This window comes from Canis aureus, chromosome 5, assembly GCF_053574225.1.
Source record: "Canis aureus isolate CA01 chromosome 5, VMU_Caureus_v.1.0, whole genome shotgun sequence".
Classification (NCBI taxonomy): Eukaryota; Metazoa; Chordata; class Mammalia; order Carnivora; family Canidae; genus Canis; species Canis aureus.
The window spans coordinates 82,147,613-82,164,253 of NC_135615.1; the positions used below are offsets into that span (position 1 = coordinate 82,147,613).

Genomic DNA, 16,641 nt, shown 5'->3' on the forward strand with positions numbered 1-16,641 from the left:
TTTCTTTCTTTCTTTCTTTCTTTCTTTCTTTCTTTCTTTTTCTTTTTTTCTTTCTTTCCTTTCTTTCTTTCTTTCTTTTTTCTTTCTTTTTTTCTTTCTTTCTTCTTTCTTTCTTTCTTTCTTTCTTTCTTTTTTATTTTTTATGATTTTATTTATTTATTCACAAGAGACGCAGAGAAAAAAGAGAGAGGCAGAGACACAGGCAGAGGGAGAAGCAGGCTCCATGCAGGGAGCCCGACATGGGACTCGATCCCAGGTCTCCAGGATTGCGCCCTGGGCCAAAGGCAGGCACCAAACCGCTGAGCCACTGAGGGATCCCCTGTCCACCCCTTTCTATTGCCAAGTGGTGTTCCACCCACGGACCTCCCACGGTTGATTCATCCATCTCTTTACTGATGGGTTTCTCAGCGGTCCCCAGTGGGGGCTTATAATGAATAAAACTGCCACTAACATTTTTTGTACAAGTCCTTGGGTGGACACATCCATTTGTTTCTCTTGGCTGAATATGCAGAAGGGAATTGCAGGCAGGTGCATTTTACTTCGGAGAACTCGCCAGAATTTTTTCCCCCAGTGGTTGTACCATTTTACAATCCCACCATTACTATGAGACATGGAGTGGAGCTTTCTGCTCTTGACTCCCACTTGTTTGTACTCCTGAACACTTCATTGTTCAGCTTTTCATAAACTTTATATGAGCGGACTCCTACTGTAGTCTTTTGTTACCTGTTGGTTCTCCTCCACGTTACGCTTTTGTGATCTCTTCACGTTCTTGTGGGTAATTATCGATCATTTGTCCTTCTCACTGCTCCGTACTATTACGTGCGACTGTATCACAATATGCTTATTCATTCTGCTGATAGGCGTTAGGGCTGCGTTCAGTTTCCAGCTGTGGTAGAGACAGTGTGAATATTCTCATATATGTCTCCTGGGACACATGGGCAAGAGTTTCTCCAGAGCTGTAGTTTTTATTTTTTATTATTATTTTTTTTAATTTTATTTATTTATGATAGTCACATAGAGAGAGAGAGAGAGAGAGAGGCAGAGACATAGGCAGAGGGAGAAGCAGGCTCCATGCACCGGGAGCCTGACGTGGGATTCGATCCGGGGTCTCCAGGATCACGCCCTGGGCCAAAGGCAGGCGCCAAACCGCTGCGCCACCCAGGGATCCCACAGAGCTGTAGTTTTTAAACTTTATGGCCAACACCCCTTTTAAAAAAAATATTTTATTTATTGGAGAGAGATAGAGGACTCGTGTGTGCGTGAGCAGGGGGAGGGGCAGAGCGAGAGGGAGAAGCAGGCTCCCCACGGAGCAGGGGAACCCGACGACACGGGGCTCGATCCCAGGACCCTGGGATCACAGCCTGAGCCAAAGGCCGACATTCAACCACTAAGCCACCCAGACAAATGGCATTGTCACACAATATTGCAAATCTCTTCAGAGTCTGGCAGAAAAGAAGACGGTTTTCCGTCTCATATTTGCTTTGCATTCAATCTGTTGCAATACGTTGCTGTGCTTGAAGTGTATACAGAACTCTGGCCGCACAAATAAATCACAGGATGGGGGAGTATTTTACTAGCCTTTTCATTTATACCTACATATCGTGTGCATTTTTTTCTTTGATATTGCACCAGACTTGATAAGTGGTAGAGCCTTATATGGTTAAGATGTAGAATCAGGGATCCCTGGGTGGCACAGCGGTTTAGCGCCTGCCTTTGGCCCAGGGCCTGATCCTGGAGACCCAGGATGGAATCCCACATCGGGCTCCCGGTGCATGGAGCCTGCTTCTCCCTCTGCCTATGTCTCTGCCTCTCTCTCTCTGTGTGACTATCATAAATAAATAAAAATTAAAAAATAAAATAAATAAATCTTAAAAAAAAAGATGTAGAATCAGAAACCAAATCAATGAACTTTTGGTACATTTTTATTTATTTTTTTAAAAGATTTTCTTTATTTATTTTTAGAGAAGGAGGGCATGGAGAGGAGCAGAGGGGGAGGGAGGGGAAGGAGCAAAGAATCCCAAGCCGACTCCATGCTGAGCAAGGAGCCGGATGCGCGGCTTGATCTCACAACTCTGAGATTATGACCTGAGCCGAAACCAAGTCAGGTGCTCAACAGACTGAGCCACCCAAGTGCCCCTATACTCTTTCATATTTTTAAAGTCTATTTATTTAATCACTCTCAAGGGGCCACCTAGGTGGCTCAGTGGTTGAGCATCTGCCTTTGGCTCAGGGCATGATCCCGGGGTCCTGGGATCGAGTCCCGCATTGGGCTCCCTGCATGGAGCCTGTTTCTCCCTCTGCCTGTGTCTCTGCCTCTCTCTGTGTCTCTCACGAATAAATAAGTAAAATCTTTTTTTTTTTTTTTTTAAAGCACTCTCTACACCCAACATGGGGCTCAAACTCTCGATCCTGAGATCAAGAGCGGCATGCTCTATGGACTGCCAGCTGGAAGTCCCTGTACTTAAATGAAAGAATCCACTCGTCTGTGTTGTAGTTTGAATGGCTCTTCTTTGAGTTTTTGTAACACGCACTGGGCATTTGGAAAGTATTGCGTATCTTCTAAATGTTGACATGTTTCATTTTAATTAATAAATATATATTTGCTAGTATATATATATACACTATGATATTATATTTTAATTAATATCACCACTAATATCAGAAAAGTCTAAGCATTAGAATTGTTGTGTGTGGCTATAGTTCATTCATTTTCACTGCCAAATGCTATTTTGTCTGACATGTACACAACCATGTTAATGGATTTAAGTTTCCCAAAATTCTTTTTCTTGAAAGCTTTAATTTTATCAACAAATGCTATCAGTTGTTCTTGAAGGGATGGGCTATCACTCAGTCATTTAACCAACTAAGTCACCCAGGTGCCCCTCAAGTGCTTTTAACTAAAATAACCACATGTCCAAGTGCCCTGTTTTGCAGTGGAATGCCCTGAACTCCTTCATTTCCCCACTACCTGAAACTTTCCTATGAATGTCATATATTAAAAGCCTAGCTAGAGGCACCTGAATGGCTCAGTGGTTGAGCATCTGCCTTTGGCTCAGGGCATGATCCCGGGGTCCTGGGATCAAGTCCCACATCGGGCTCCCTGCAGGGAGCCTGCTTCTCCCTCTGTCTTTGTCTCTGCCTCTCTGTGTCTCTCATGAATAAATAAATAAAATCATAAAAAAAAAAAAAAAAAAGCTTAGCTAGTGACTATGGGGAGAAATTCAAGTTAGAATTTGTGAAATAAGATAGCTCTAGAAGGGGGTAAAACAAGTGTAACAAGTAGAAAAAACAAATCTGGGTGCCTGAGTGGCTCTGTCAGTTAAGGATCTGCCTATGGCTCAGGTAGTCATGATCCTGGGGTCCTGGGATTGAGCCCCCACATCCGGCTCCCTTCTCAGCTGGGACTCTGCTTCTCCCTCTGCCTCTGCCATTCCCCCCTGCTCGTTCTCTCACACACACTCTCTCTTGCATAAATAAATCCTTAAGAAAAAAAAAAAAAAGAGGGATCCCTGGGTGGCGCAGCGGTTTGGTGCCTGCCTTTGGCCCAGGGTTCGATCCTGGAGACCAGGGATCAAATCCCACATTGGGCTCCCGGTGCATGGAGCCTGCTTCTCCCTCTGCCTGTGTCTCTGCCTCTCTCTCTCTCTCTCTCTCTCTCTCTGTGGCTATCATAAATAAATAAAAATTTAAAAAAAAAATTTTAAAAAAGAAAAAAAAAGAACAAATGTAAGCATGATGTCCCATAGTTCACTGACTCAGTCTTAGTCCCAAGACTAGGTCAATTCAGTTTGTATTCATCCTACTTTGGGGTCATTGAACTTCTTGGATTTATTTATAATTCATAGCTTTTATCATAATTCTCTTTTTTGGGTACATTTTTCTATAAGTAATATTTTCATATGCCCCCCTCCTCTCCTTCTAGGACTCCAATTCCATAGCACTTAAAATTGTTTCATCAGTCATTGAGCAGGCTGTGATCCTTGTATCTCGAATTTTCTCTCTGTGCTTCACTTTGAATTTCTATTGCTAAGTATTCAAGTTTGCTGATCTTTTCTTTGCTGTATCTAAGCTCCTTTATTTTTTTCTATTTTTTTCTAACCTCCTTTAAACTTATCCAATGAATTTTTCATTTCAGCTATTGCATTTTTTCATATTTAAATATTTCACTTGGTTCTATTTCAAAATATATACATTTAAAATTTTTTAAATTTATTTATTAATGAGAGACACACTTGGTCCAGGACCACAACCTGAGCCAAAGGCAGGCACTCAACCACTGAGCTATCCAGGTGCCCCTCATTTGGTTCTATTTCATAGTTTTACTCTTCTCCTCATGTTCATATTTCCTTTAAATCCTTGAGCATAATTATAATAGCTCATTTAAGGTCTTCTGCTAATTCCATCATCTTTGCCATTTCTGTATCTGATTATATAAACTTATTTTTCTTTTTTTATTGGTCACTTTCCTGCTTCTTATGTCTGCTAATTTTTTATTGGATGCTAGATATTATGGCACTTCCTTTATTGAGTGTATTTTGTTCTTTCTTTATTTTTTTTTTAATTTATTTATTTGAGACACACAGAGAGAGAGATAGAGAGAGGCAGAGACACAGGGAGAGGGAGAAGCAGGCTCCATGCAGGGAGCCTGACGTGGGACTCGATCCCGGGTCTCCAGGATCACACCCTGGGCTGCATGTGGCGCTAAACCACTGCGCTACCGGGGCTGCCCTATTTTGTTCTTTAAAGAATTGAACTCGAGGGACACTTGGATGGCTCAGCAGTTGAGCATCTGCCTTAGGCTCAGGGTGTGATCCTGGGATCCAGGATTGAGTCCCACATCAGTCCCTGTGAGGAGCCTGCTTCTCCTTCTGCCTGTGTCTCTCTGCCTCTATCTCTCTGTATCTCTCATGATTAAATAAATAAATCGTAAAAAAAAAAAAAAAGAATTGAACCCGAGAGCAGGTGGTTAAGTTACTGAGGATTGTCTTCTCTTTTTCAAGGCTTTGTTTTGTTTTATTTTATTCTATTTTATTTTATTTTAAGTAAACTCTACCCCCAACATGGGGCTCATATTCATGACCCTGAGATCAAGAGCCACATGCTGTACCAGCTGAGCCAGGCAGGTGTCCCTTGTTCAAGGTTTTAAAGCTTTGTCAGGGAGGATCCAGTATAGTCTCTACTATAGGGCTGATTTAGTCCCAACTACTGAAAAAGAACTCATCTAAGAGCTCTATAATTCCACAAGTGTTCAAGAACATCTTTCTGCTCTGCCTGTTTGAAACTCATGTGTCTCTCAGTTCTAGGTAAACTCTGGTAATTACTTGGTTTTGTTCTTTGTCTGGCTTCATAAAATTTTACACTATGTATGTACTGCTTAGTATGCAACTACGCGCAATGTATGTACTGCATGTTTCTGCAACTCTTTCTTTGCATGGCTCCCATCTCTTTGATATCCTGATATACTAATCCCAGTGGCCTCCATCTTCACCAATTACAATGTCTGTCCCCTTACCTCAGTGAGTCTACTGTTCTGCCTGGATGCAGAACACGGCATCGGAGTCCAGAAGGTACCTCCAGGCAAAGTTCTGTAGAGACCATTAAGTTCACCTCATTGGTTTATTTTCTCTCAGGGATTATAGTCTTGTGCTGCCTGTTGTTCAATATCTGACAGGTTTCATATATTTTGTCCATGTATAGTTATTTACAGCAAGAGGATAATTTCAGCACTAGTTCCTTCATTATGGCCAGAAACGGAATTCTGTTCATTTGTCTTCAATTTTTTTTTTTTTTCTGTTCTTCAGATGGGATGATTTCTATTGATCTGTCTTCACGTTTACTAATTCCTTTTCGTGCTATCTCCAATCTGCTGTGAAGCTTATTCAGTTACGTTTTCACTTCAGTTATTGTACCTTTTGGTTCTAGAACTTCCATTTGTTTCATGTTTATTGTTTCTATTTCTCTATTCATTGAGATCACACTTTTCTTTAATTATCTGAATATATTTTTAATAGCTCCTTTAAAAATATTTTATTTATTTATTTGAGAGTGAAAGACCATGAGTGGGGGGAGGGGCAGAGAGCGAGAGAAGCAGATCCCTGCTGTGCAGGGAGCCTGACATGGGGCTCAATCCCAGGATCCCAAGATCATGACCTGAGCTGAAGGCAGATGCTTAACTGTCTAAGCCACCCAAGTCTCCCTTTAATAGCTCCTTTAAAGCCATTGTCTACTAAGACTTCCTCAAGGTTGCTTTCCATGAGTTTATTTTTATAGGTCTTACTATGGGCCACATTTTGCATGTCTAATTTTTAAAAACGATTTTATTTATTTTAGAGAGAAAAGTGAGCGAGTGAGCAGGGAAGAGGGAAGAGGGGCAGATGGAGATTGAGAGAAACTCAAGTAGATTCTCACTGAGTGTAGAGCCCAACTTGGGGCTCAGTAATCAGGAGTCTGCAATCATGACCTGAGCCAAAACCAAGTCAGACACTTAACTGACTGAGCCACCCAGGCACCCCATGCATGTCTGATAATTTATTGTGTCCTGAACATTTTAGATGATGATTTAGAGATTGGATTCTGTTTTGTTTGGACATCAGACTCTTCCTTTGATGAGTGTTAATTTTTTGTGCTTGTAGGCAGTTCAGGTTACTGGCTGATCTCTTTAAGTAATCTTGGTTTTTTACTTTGTTAGGGCATATTTGTGAAAGACCCAGGGGCTACATAAACCCTCTAACTTGGTAGACTCAACTTCCAAACTCTGTTTCTCCTGTGGATTTTAGTTTTAAGTAAGGTCTGTAGTAGGCAGAGGTCAACAAATTACATGCTGCAGGCCACATTCAGCTCACTGTTTTTACACTTAAACTTTTATCAGAACACAGTCACATTCATCCATTCACATAGTCTATGGGTTCCTTCTACTCAGCTTTGCCAGTTATCTATTACTGGCAAAGCTGAGTATCTATTATCACTTCTGTGATAATGAAGTTGTCTACTTCTCCTTGTAGTTATATCAGATTTTGCTTTATATTTCATGTTTAGAATTTCATATTCTCAGGGATCCCTGGGTGGCTCAGAGGTTTAGCGCCTGCCTTCGGGGCAGGGTGTGATCCTGGAGTCCCGCATCGGGCTCCCTGTGTGGAGCCTGCTTCTCCCTCTGCCTGTGTCTCTGCCTCTCTCTCTCTCATGAATAAATAAATAAAATCTTAAAAAAAAAAAAAAGAAAAAAAAAAGAATTTCATATTCCCTAATGAACGGGACATGTTATCATTATATGGGAATCATTTGTCTCTCTAGTAATGCTTTTTATCTCAAGGCCTAATTTTTAAAATATAAATATGGCTATACCAACTTCCTTTGGTTAGCATTCAACGGATATAACTTTATCCTTTATTGACTTCCTATTATAGTATGGATTTAGCTATCTGATACAACTATCACCTAAGCTCCCCTCTACCTATCCTAAAATATTGTTTTTGACTAAATGATTTGGGGAAGTTTCTATTATTCTGGCTATGTAATTTTTAATAGCTGAGTATCTTATTATACTATGATTTCATTTCCTTGTCTTTCTAGTTCCTGAAATTGACAATTGCCTTATTTTTTTTTTAACTCATTCCTTTCCTCTGATTCAGATTCTGTTTGTTAGTTTACATGCCTTACTTTTCCTTGGTTTGCTTGCTCTTTCTTGGTTTGTTTGGTTTAATTAAAAAATAATGGGAGCATGTTTCCCTAGTAGCTTTTTTTGAGTTACAAAGGCAGTAATTCAACAACTGGCCAGCCCTTGAAATGGCCTTATTCTGTCTTTTCAGTTACAGTGATCTAATCTAAACTTGTCCAACATGGGAGCTCCTTTCACTATCTTCCTTTACCTTTGCCTCTCCTGTATCAGATCTCCTGTTTTCTGTATGTGTTATCTTCCTTTTCTGTTTTGGTTAATGCCCTCATTTTAGAAGAACATGTCCTCCAGTAGCTTTTTGAGAAAGAATGCATGGGATGCGAAATTTTTAAGATTATATGTGTTTGGAAAAGAGTTTATTTTATATTCACACTTACTGAGTAGTTTAGCTGGGTAGAGAATTCTATATTGGTTATATTAGTTCAGGAATAGACCCCAATGCACTATAGTTCACACAAGATAGTTTATTTTTCTCTTATATTGACAGTCCAGAAGAAGCAGGCAGGAAGACAAGGCTGCCCAGCATACAACTTACTGTTTCTTTCTAACTTATTGTTCCACCATTTCCTAGGTCAATCCTAAGCCAATTTACCAGCAACACATTTGAATTCAAGCCCTCAGGAAGGGGAGAGAGGAAGTGCAGAGCAAGCAATTTCCTTTAAAATTGTGACCGAGAAAGTTGCACACACTTTGCTCATGTCCTTTTGGCCCCTGTGGGGTGAAGTTATTTTCTAGATCATCTCTTTACTCAGCATGTGCCTTTTCAGGTCCTAGTTTTACACAGAGGTCTAGATCCAACTCTCATGTGAGGGCTCTGGTCATTTTTTGTGTTCTATGTGAAACTCATCAAACCCCCAAATTTCAGGCCCCAGAGATAGGCATAGACCCTAGCAGCACCAGCAACTTAAGCCTTAAATGTTTCCCAACACCAAGTAGCATGCCCACCCCTCACCACTGCCTCAAAGCCTTGGGTGGTCTGGCTGCCATCCTGCTGCCCACATCTCCCACTCTTCCTCATTTACCAGGCTCTAGCTCCTTCTGGCCTCCTTGCCATTCCTAGAGCTCACTGAGCTCTTTCCTACCTCCTGCCCTTTCCACATGCCATTCCCTCTGTCCAAGACTATTCCTCCAGAGATATCCATTTGACTTGCTCCCTCCCCTCGTTCTGCTCAAATATCACCACCTCTGAGACTTTTGCTGAGCACTGTGAGCAAACTAGCCTCTCATCACTACCCACTCACAAGCTTTTACTTGCTCTCATTACACCCAACACTACCAACATGGTCTTGTATCTATTTTTCATGATCTGACTCTCCCACTAGGTGTGTGCCTAGGTGGTTGATTTAAGAAGGGATTCCAAGGAGGAGCAAGAGAAAGAATGTGAACAGAGGAGGGAGGAACCAATATAAGCATATGTTATTGAGTCAACCACCCCCAGGATCTTTTGAGGAGACTATGAATGGTGACTCAGAATTCTGTTAGAAGAAAGAGAAACCTGTATACCTCAGCTGCTAGTTCCTTTAGTCAAGGGTGACCCCCATGGTGGTTTAATTCCCCTGAACTTCTGGGTTGCACTCTGGGTGTCAGAGAAGCTCCAGGCAGGAGACTTCTGAGGTGAGGCCACCTCAGACTGTCCCTATGCAAAGCTGCTTGAAGTCCGTGTGGAAGTGGTCACCGCAGCAGTGGCTGGAGTGAGAGAGGGGCTGAGACAGTAGGAGGCAGAAACCTTCTATGGAGATCTCCTGCACTGCTTTTCCCAAGCACCTAGATGCATGGCGGCCTGCAGTAAACATTCATCTGCTGAATGAATGCGCGGAGCTGCAGTCTAGTGGGAAGGCAAATAGCAGGGAGTCAAGAAAATAAAACTCGAATCTGCAAGATGAGGTTAATTGCACAGCTGTCTTACAGAGCACTTGTACATCTAAGTAAGAATATCAGTGACAGAAATCACAGGTGACATTTGCCAGGCTCTTTCCGTGGGCCACGTTGCTGAGTGCTTGATGGGCCTTGTTATTTTATCCTATAACACAAAGACTGATCCATTTTACCCAGGAAACCTGAAGCCCAGAGAAGTCCTGTGACTTGCAGTGATAGGGTAGAGATAACCATTTGACATAAGGGTGACTGGAGGCCAAAGCAAAGCAGTGAGGGGGAGTTAATGGCAGAGATGGGACTGAAACCCATGTCTCCTAACTCCTGGGCTTGTGTCCCTGTCCCAGAGCTGGCTAGACAGAACAGGGGCTCTGAAACAGTGAGGGGGGAGGAGGATGAACTAAATACAGCCAGGCTGAGCTGGGTGGGCACTGCCTCCCCAGCTATTACCAGAAGAAGCTGAAGGAAGGCACCTGCAAGGCCCGAGAGATGGAGTTGGCCATAGGCCGGCTGCGGTCCCGGAAGAAGCTTCCTTACAACCTCCAGGAGGCAGACTTGGAAGTCCCAGAACGAAGGGTCCTCAGGATTCTGAGCCGGCTGAAGCAGCAGAACTATGGTGAGGGCCTTGGGCATGGTGAGCACTCTGCTTTCCTGCCCACCTGGCCTCTTTCCCTGGGCCCCGACAGCCAGACCTAGGAGCTGAGAGACATGGTTTCCCACTTCAGGATTACCTGTGTGCATTAGTCAATGATCTGAAAATCACTATCGCTAGCCCTCTGACAAGGGCCTTCTGCACTCTTGCCCTGGGCTTAACGCTGAGCACACGTTGGTCCCAAGAGCCTCCACAGAGCAGGGTGGGTGATTAGCAATCGTAGATCACCATTAACTGAACACCACTGTGGTCACTCCCCATGCTAAGCTCTTTGTAAATGTGCTAGAATTTCATCCTCACCATCACGTGTTTACCCCATTTTACAGATGAGAACAGTGAAACTGAGGAAGTCTATGCCCAAGGTCCCACAGCTAATGTGTGTCAGAAAGGGCAGTTTATACCCAGGTCTGACTCCAAAACCTGTGCTCTTTTCACTGGGCAAGACTGTCTCCCCTTAAGTGCAGGTGCCAAGTGATGGGCTAGGAGCTTTCCAGAGTCTCTCTAGTGTGCCAACCAGAATGCAGGACCCATCACCAAGACATATGCTCCTGTGTAAGCTGTTAGCCCTTACACAATGCTCAGTTTAGCTGCGCGCTGTGCGTGTATTAGCCCTTTAATCCTCATCGTCAGCTGTGTGGGGTGGGTACTCGCCTCCAGCTTTACACAGAGGCTCAGGTTAACGGATCTGCCCAAACCCACCCAGCTTGTTATGTGGCAAAGCTGGGATTTCAGCTGGGTCTGCCTGCCTCCCAAGGCTGGGCTTGCTCTGAAGCATTCCCCTCTCCTGCCTCCTCCTCCCTTGCCAGCTGCCAACCTGCAGAGCCCCTATGCCCAAGTGCCCTGCATCCCACTCTGTCCGAGGTTGGACAAGAAGATGGTTCGTCGGAAGCAGGGCAGCCAGTATGTGCTGGACCCATGCACCCCTGCCAGCCTGGGCCCCGACATCCATAGCCTCCTCTTCCAGTCAGGATCTCAAGGAAGCAGGTGGGTGCCCAAGAGGCAGGAGCTCTGGCCCAGGCCCATTCACCTTTTGCACAAGGCCCTGGCCTAACCTGAGGGGAATCCATCCTTCCAAGAGATGATGCCCAGGATACTGCTGCTCCAGGGAGGAAAAGGGGGAAAGGATGGAAGCAGTGAGAAACTAACCTACGTTGAGAGCCCATGTACCACACTGGCTGTGCTTAAGTCAGGGCACTTCTTCCTTCCTGTGCCGAGACAGTGGCACATACCGTCTTTCTCTTAGGCTGGTGCCATCTGCCTTTCTCATGCACGAGGTCAGCTCGCAAGTCTTTTGCCTGAGTATGACTCCATGTTAGGAGCAGTATGAAACAGGCTTGACTGCTGGATGGAGGGAAGCTTCTCCTGCCAATCCCCTTTTCAGGCACTTTGGGGACAAAAGGAATCAGGACTTGCAATCAGACCCCTAAGCCCAACTACTAGGCTCCATTGCTTCCCAGGAAAGCCTCCTCTCCCCTGGGGCACGTGGGAATGGCTCATTTCCTCCCACCTTTCTCCTCACCTCTCTCCCTAGGGAACATGGCTCTGAGTGCCGAAAGTGGCTCAGCTCTGTCCCGGCTCGAATGCACTGACCTATGGAGTCCTGACTCTGGGCAGCTGTTCAGGTCATCAGGCAGGTACCGCTGCTGGATTTTGCTTTTGTGGCCTGGTAAGCCAATAAACACCAAGAACCTCAGCTTCTGTGTGTGGGTCAAGGAAGGCCCTCAAGTTTTCCACTTGGCTCTCAGAGTACAGGGCCCCAGCTTCCCTCAGGCTTAGGAAACCCTGAAGCAAGAAACATCTTGAAACCCTGCCAGGGTTGGGACTCCTGCTAAAGGGACCCTGGGTGCAAAGTCTTAACCTTCTATGCACTCTCAAAGCTAGAGTTGGGACTCTTCAGATGAGTGCTCCTTTGGACTAGGAGCCTCACAAAGGCGAAAGCATCTCTTCCCACTTGCTCGAAGGTAAAGATTCTGGACCCTAAAAGCAGCAGACTGACTTTGCAGAAGGGCAGGAGGGGTCTCAGCCATGCTCTGAGAGGGCCCCGGACGCTTGGGGGCCTTTCTCATGGAACCTAAGGGTATGTGGGTCTTTGCCCCCCAACCCACACACCACCCCAGGCCTATTTTTCTAAGAGAGAGCCCCTCCCTGGGACTGAGCAGAGGTAGCTCCCCCAGTGATTAATCAAGCAGGCATAGCAAGAGGTTAGGAGGCCAGGGACTGAAATGAGGACAAGGTTCTGACAAGTTTAAAACATGTATTTAAAATACAATTTATAAAATGCTTAATCTGCCGACTCAGGAGCCCGCGGTGCGGGGTGGGGTCTGCCCGCTAGACCAGCAGAGCAGGACTGCAGGGGTGCGGCCCTCCCTCCCATGCCCTTCTGTTCAGACACCCAAGGGGCCCACATGCACCCCTGGGATCACACGAGCAGAAAACAGGACCCCGGACGTTTCCAGAGCCTCTGCTTACCAGGGAGGCTGGGGCAGCCCTGCCCGCCCATCCCTGAGCAGAGCATCCCCACATGGGGCAGAGCAGGGTATGGCTGGGCTGGACAGGGCAGGGCGGGGCAGTGGGCTCTGGAAGGGGCTGATGGTAGCAGATAGGGTGTTGCCTCCTGCCTGCAGGTGGGGAGCACCCTGATTGAGTGGGCTGAGAAGGGTTGGTCACCAGGCCTGGACCCCCAGCTCCTTTGGTTATAGGCTGACATCAGAGTAGTGGCTCATGGGAAGCGGTTAGCTGGAAGGTCTGAGGCCTGGCTCATGGGGTCAGGGAGGAGCTGGGGGAAAGGGGGACAGTACCATGAAGGCAGATAAACAGGCAGCAGCCTCAGGTTTCTGCCCCACCCCCACCCCCCCTGGGGTTTTCCAAGCCAAAGCCTGCAGCTTACTTAAAAGAAAAAAACAAAAAAAAAAAGAAGAAGAAGCACTTAAGGAAAGTCACAGACAATCAAAAAAAAAAAAAAAAAAGAAAAAGAAAAAAAGAAAGAAAAAAAGAAAAAGAAAACAAAACAAAAAAACCCCACACACAAAATCCAAACCATTCTCCCATCAACCCTCCCACCTCCCCCCAACACATTTCCTTGTTTTCATTTCTTTCTCTTTAAAATTTTGCCTGTCACCTCTCCATCTGGGAAGCCAAGAGTACAACTGTTGATGGGTGGTAGCAGGCACAGTGGGCAAAGCCCCATCTTTGGCCAGAGGGAGGTGGGAACACCAGTCCCTACTACATCCTCAATCCACAGACACCCATCAGCCAGCCTTCCCTTCCACTCCCACTAGGGGAGAGGGGGCAAGAGCAGGTGGTCCCGATGGCTGAGCAATCAGTATTCCTGGCCATCCCACCTGGCCTACCTCTGTACCCTTCTCCAACTGAAAGGACAGTCTCATCTTGGGCCAGAAACTACTATTACATGAAGGCTAGACACTGTACATCTAGAAGGAGGAAACTTGGTCAGGGCAGTGGAACTATAAAGACAGCAGCCAATCTTCTTCCTTGGCCACTTCTGGGGGATCATCCCTCTTACAACAGCCTGTGGGTACAACCCAACAGCCTGTGGCCTCTTTGTGACTGAAGCTCTGTTCCAGCTCTGCTCACGCACCATTTCCTGGCTGCTCATGGTTATAAGGCTATGCTGTGGACTAGCTGCTGATTCAACGGGCAGCTGGCCCTTCCTCCTCAGCGGGAGATGCAGTGGGACATGGCTTACTGGGCCTGACCTACATTCCCACAGGGCAAGGCTGAGAGCCAGGTAAACCAAAGGTGGAGTGAGCCTGCAAAACCTAGCTTGCCACCTTGGCCACCGCAAGCTGCCCTAATCACAAAATGTCCTATCACCCACTCCAAAATTCATCCGCTGAGTGGAGAGGCTACCTGGCTGGCTGAGGGATAAGGCGCAGTGCAATGGAAGAGACCAGAAAGCCTGAGAGGACCCAGTTATACAAACACACACATAGCTGCTCTAGGCAGCTGCCCTCTTAGCCTCTCCCACCTTAAAGAGCCAAAGCAAATCTCTAGGCTCTAGGGACAGAGGGGAAACTGCCTTCATTCCAGAGCCTTGCTCTGGAAAAATGGGTGAGGGGTGGCCTGGGTCTATGGTCTGTCACCACCAATCTTTGCAATGCACAGCTTGCCTTTTCCCACATGTATTCAGAATGGTCTGCTCCCAAGGTAGTGATTTCACAAAGGAAATATACTAGGCATGGTGCCATCAACAGAGATGGTGCTCCACAGACCCTTGAGAGTTCAAGCCTTGCTGGAGTGGGAAGATCTGTCCACCTTCCAAGCACACTGGGCAGGAGGTTCAGAGTCCTGGAACCACTTTCTCCTGGTTCTCCTCGGGCTAACAGCAAAACACTGAGCAAGTCTCACATTCCTTACTTACGAGCCCGGAGTGCATCTCACTCCCTGCTCTCTTCTAGAAGGAGCAAGCCTGGCTGGCAGGGAACCACCCTGAGGGGTATGGGAAGGGGAAGTCTGTTCACTTTCCCTATCTCCCAAAATACTAGAGGTGGGGTTGGCATCCTCCCCAGGCTCTCTGAGCCTATAGAGCTAGCTCAGTCTCCAGGTAGGGCGAAGATGCCCTGGGACTTAGCTGGGGGAGGGAGGTATAGGCATGGGGTGCTCATCTGTCCTGGGGGCTGCAGAGCCCTGCCCCTTTTCTGGGCGGCAGTAGGAATACAGAAGCTAAGCTCACCAAAGTCCTATTGGTTAATGTTTCTGGTGAATTTCCCAGAAACATTTTTAAGTAGACTACCAAACTACCCTTTCTCAATTAAAAATTCATTAAACTGCTAAAACCCCTCCCATGCACTTTTTCTTGCAAATCAGATTATTTGTATAAACAAACAAAAGTAGGAAGGAGAAAAAAAAAAAAGAAAGGACATTTTCAAATGGAACTTGCTTTTAAGTGATGAAGACATGCACTTGCGGGTGGGTGGACGGGAGTTCTCATCCGTATTTTGAAATCCCAAATTAATGAGCATGATAAACTGTTATTGCTGGCACTGGCTTTACCCCAAGTGGCCGAGTGACACTGTCTGACTCTCTACTCTGAGTCCTTCTTGGGTCCCCCCAACCCTCCCCTGACCCCCACCCTTTCCCTTTCCATTGACTTGGGACAGCCCTTGTAGACGTGCCAATCACAGTGGGAAGGGGGGGGAAGGAGGGAGGTCACAGTGCATGGGGTTCAAGGTCACAGTGGGCGGAGCAAAGGGGGTCACAGTGCAAGTAAGTCAGGTCGTTCCCTCTGCTCAAGTCCAGCTGTCTGCCACGGCAGTGCGACCCGTGGCGGACGACCCAAGAGGCGGTGATGGCGGCAGCGGTGGCGGCATCCTTTCCCGCACGCATTTATCTGCGCTGTTTGAAGCCCTGTGACCCATCTGGACCCAAAGGCTGTCTGATCACATTATTGGGCTGCCTGCTGTCCTCAGGTTGGGAGATCCTGGTTGGCCTGGAGGGAAGAAGATCAGAGGGAGGCCTGAAAAAGGACATACAAGAGGTCCCCAAATCTTTTTTTTTTTTAACTTTTTTTTTTTTTAAGATTTATTTTTTATTCATTCAGAGAGAGAGAGAGAGGCAGAGACACAAGCAGAGGGAGAAGCGGGCTCCATGCAGGAAGCCTGACGCAGGACTCGATCCAGGGTCTCCAGGATCATGCCCTGGGCTGCAGGCGGTGCTAAACCGCTGCGCCACCAGGGCTGCCCAAGGTCCCCAAATCTTTTTTTTTTTTTTTTTTTTAATTTATGATAGGCACACAGTGAGAGAGAGAGAGGCAGAGACACAGGCAGAGGGAGAAGCAGGCTCCATGCACCGGGAGCCTGACGTGGGATTCGATCCTGGGTCTCCAGGATCGCGCCCTGGGCCAAAGGCAGGCGCCAAACCGCTGCGCCACCCAGGGATCCCTTTTTTTTTTTTTTTTTTTTTTTTTTTTTTTTTTTAAGGTCCCCAAATCTTAAAGCCAAATCTTAAGACTGCAGCTGGGGCAGAAGCCAAAGTAGCTATCAGCCAACTCTGGCTCCCTCTCTGACGAGCTGGGAAGCTCACGGGCGGGGGGGGGGGGGGCCAGGAGTCTAGGCTCACCTCTTCCCCCGAATCTAGAGGTAGGGGGAGTGCTCAAGGGCCCACCCTGTCCTGAGGCAGTGACCCCGGCCAGCTCCACCTCCACGGCACTGTGTGGCACCGCTCCAGGTTGTCAAGCAGAGGTAAGACCCCAAACCTAGGGCTCAGCAGAGGGACCCAGCACCGGCCACTGCTGAGCCCTGCTTCTCTCCAAATCATGACTCATACTAATATGGAAGACTAAAAGGAAACAGATTTTTCTAGTCTGCCAAGTGAAGGCTTGGAGAACGGAAGTCTATCAGATTAACGAAGGGACAGGAAGAAGGTACATAGATTAAGTCCCAGAATAGCAAGCCCGAGGAGGCCTCTCAAAGTCAGAAAAAGGCTA

At 46.4% G+C, this 16,641-nt stretch overlaps 2 protein-coding genes across 11 annotated transcripts in view; one reads left to right on the top strand and one right to left on the bottom strand.

Moving 5' to 3' along the window:
* Positions 1-13,118, top strand: part of SPATA21 (spermatogenesis associated 21) — a 31,542-nt gene extending 18,424 nt beyond the window's left edge. For 4 of the 7 annotated variants that reach the window (XM_077899461.1, XM_077899457.1, XM_077899459.1 and 1 more), the window contains 3 exons: positions 9,988-10,160; positions 11,003-11,180; positions 11,728-13,118. In XM_077899461.1, the coding sequence (XP_077755587.1) occupies positions 9,988-10,160; positions 11,003-11,180; positions 11,728-11,785 (409 nt within the window). In that variant the 3' untranslated portion in view covers positions 11,786-13,118. Of the gene's footprint in view, positions 1-2,371; positions 2,612-9,987; positions 10,161-11,002; positions 11,181-11,727 lie in introns of those variants that run through there. The other 3 variants (XR_013380722.1, XM_077899462.1, XR_013380721.1) reach the window with 2 other exon arrangements.
* The window catches only part of SZRD1 (SUZ RNA binding domain containing 1), a 30,139-nt gene continuing 21,619 nt past the window's right edge, over positions 8,122-16,641 (bottom strand). For all 4 annotated transcript variants that reach the window (XM_077899466.1, XM_077899465.1, XM_077899464.1 and 1 more), the window contains exon 4: positions 8,122-15,645. In XM_077899466.1, coding sequence (XP_077755592.1) covers positions 15,543-15,645 — 103 coding nt within the window. In that variant the 3' untranslated portion in view covers positions 8,122-15,542. The remainder of the gene's footprint in view (positions 15,646-16,641) is intronic.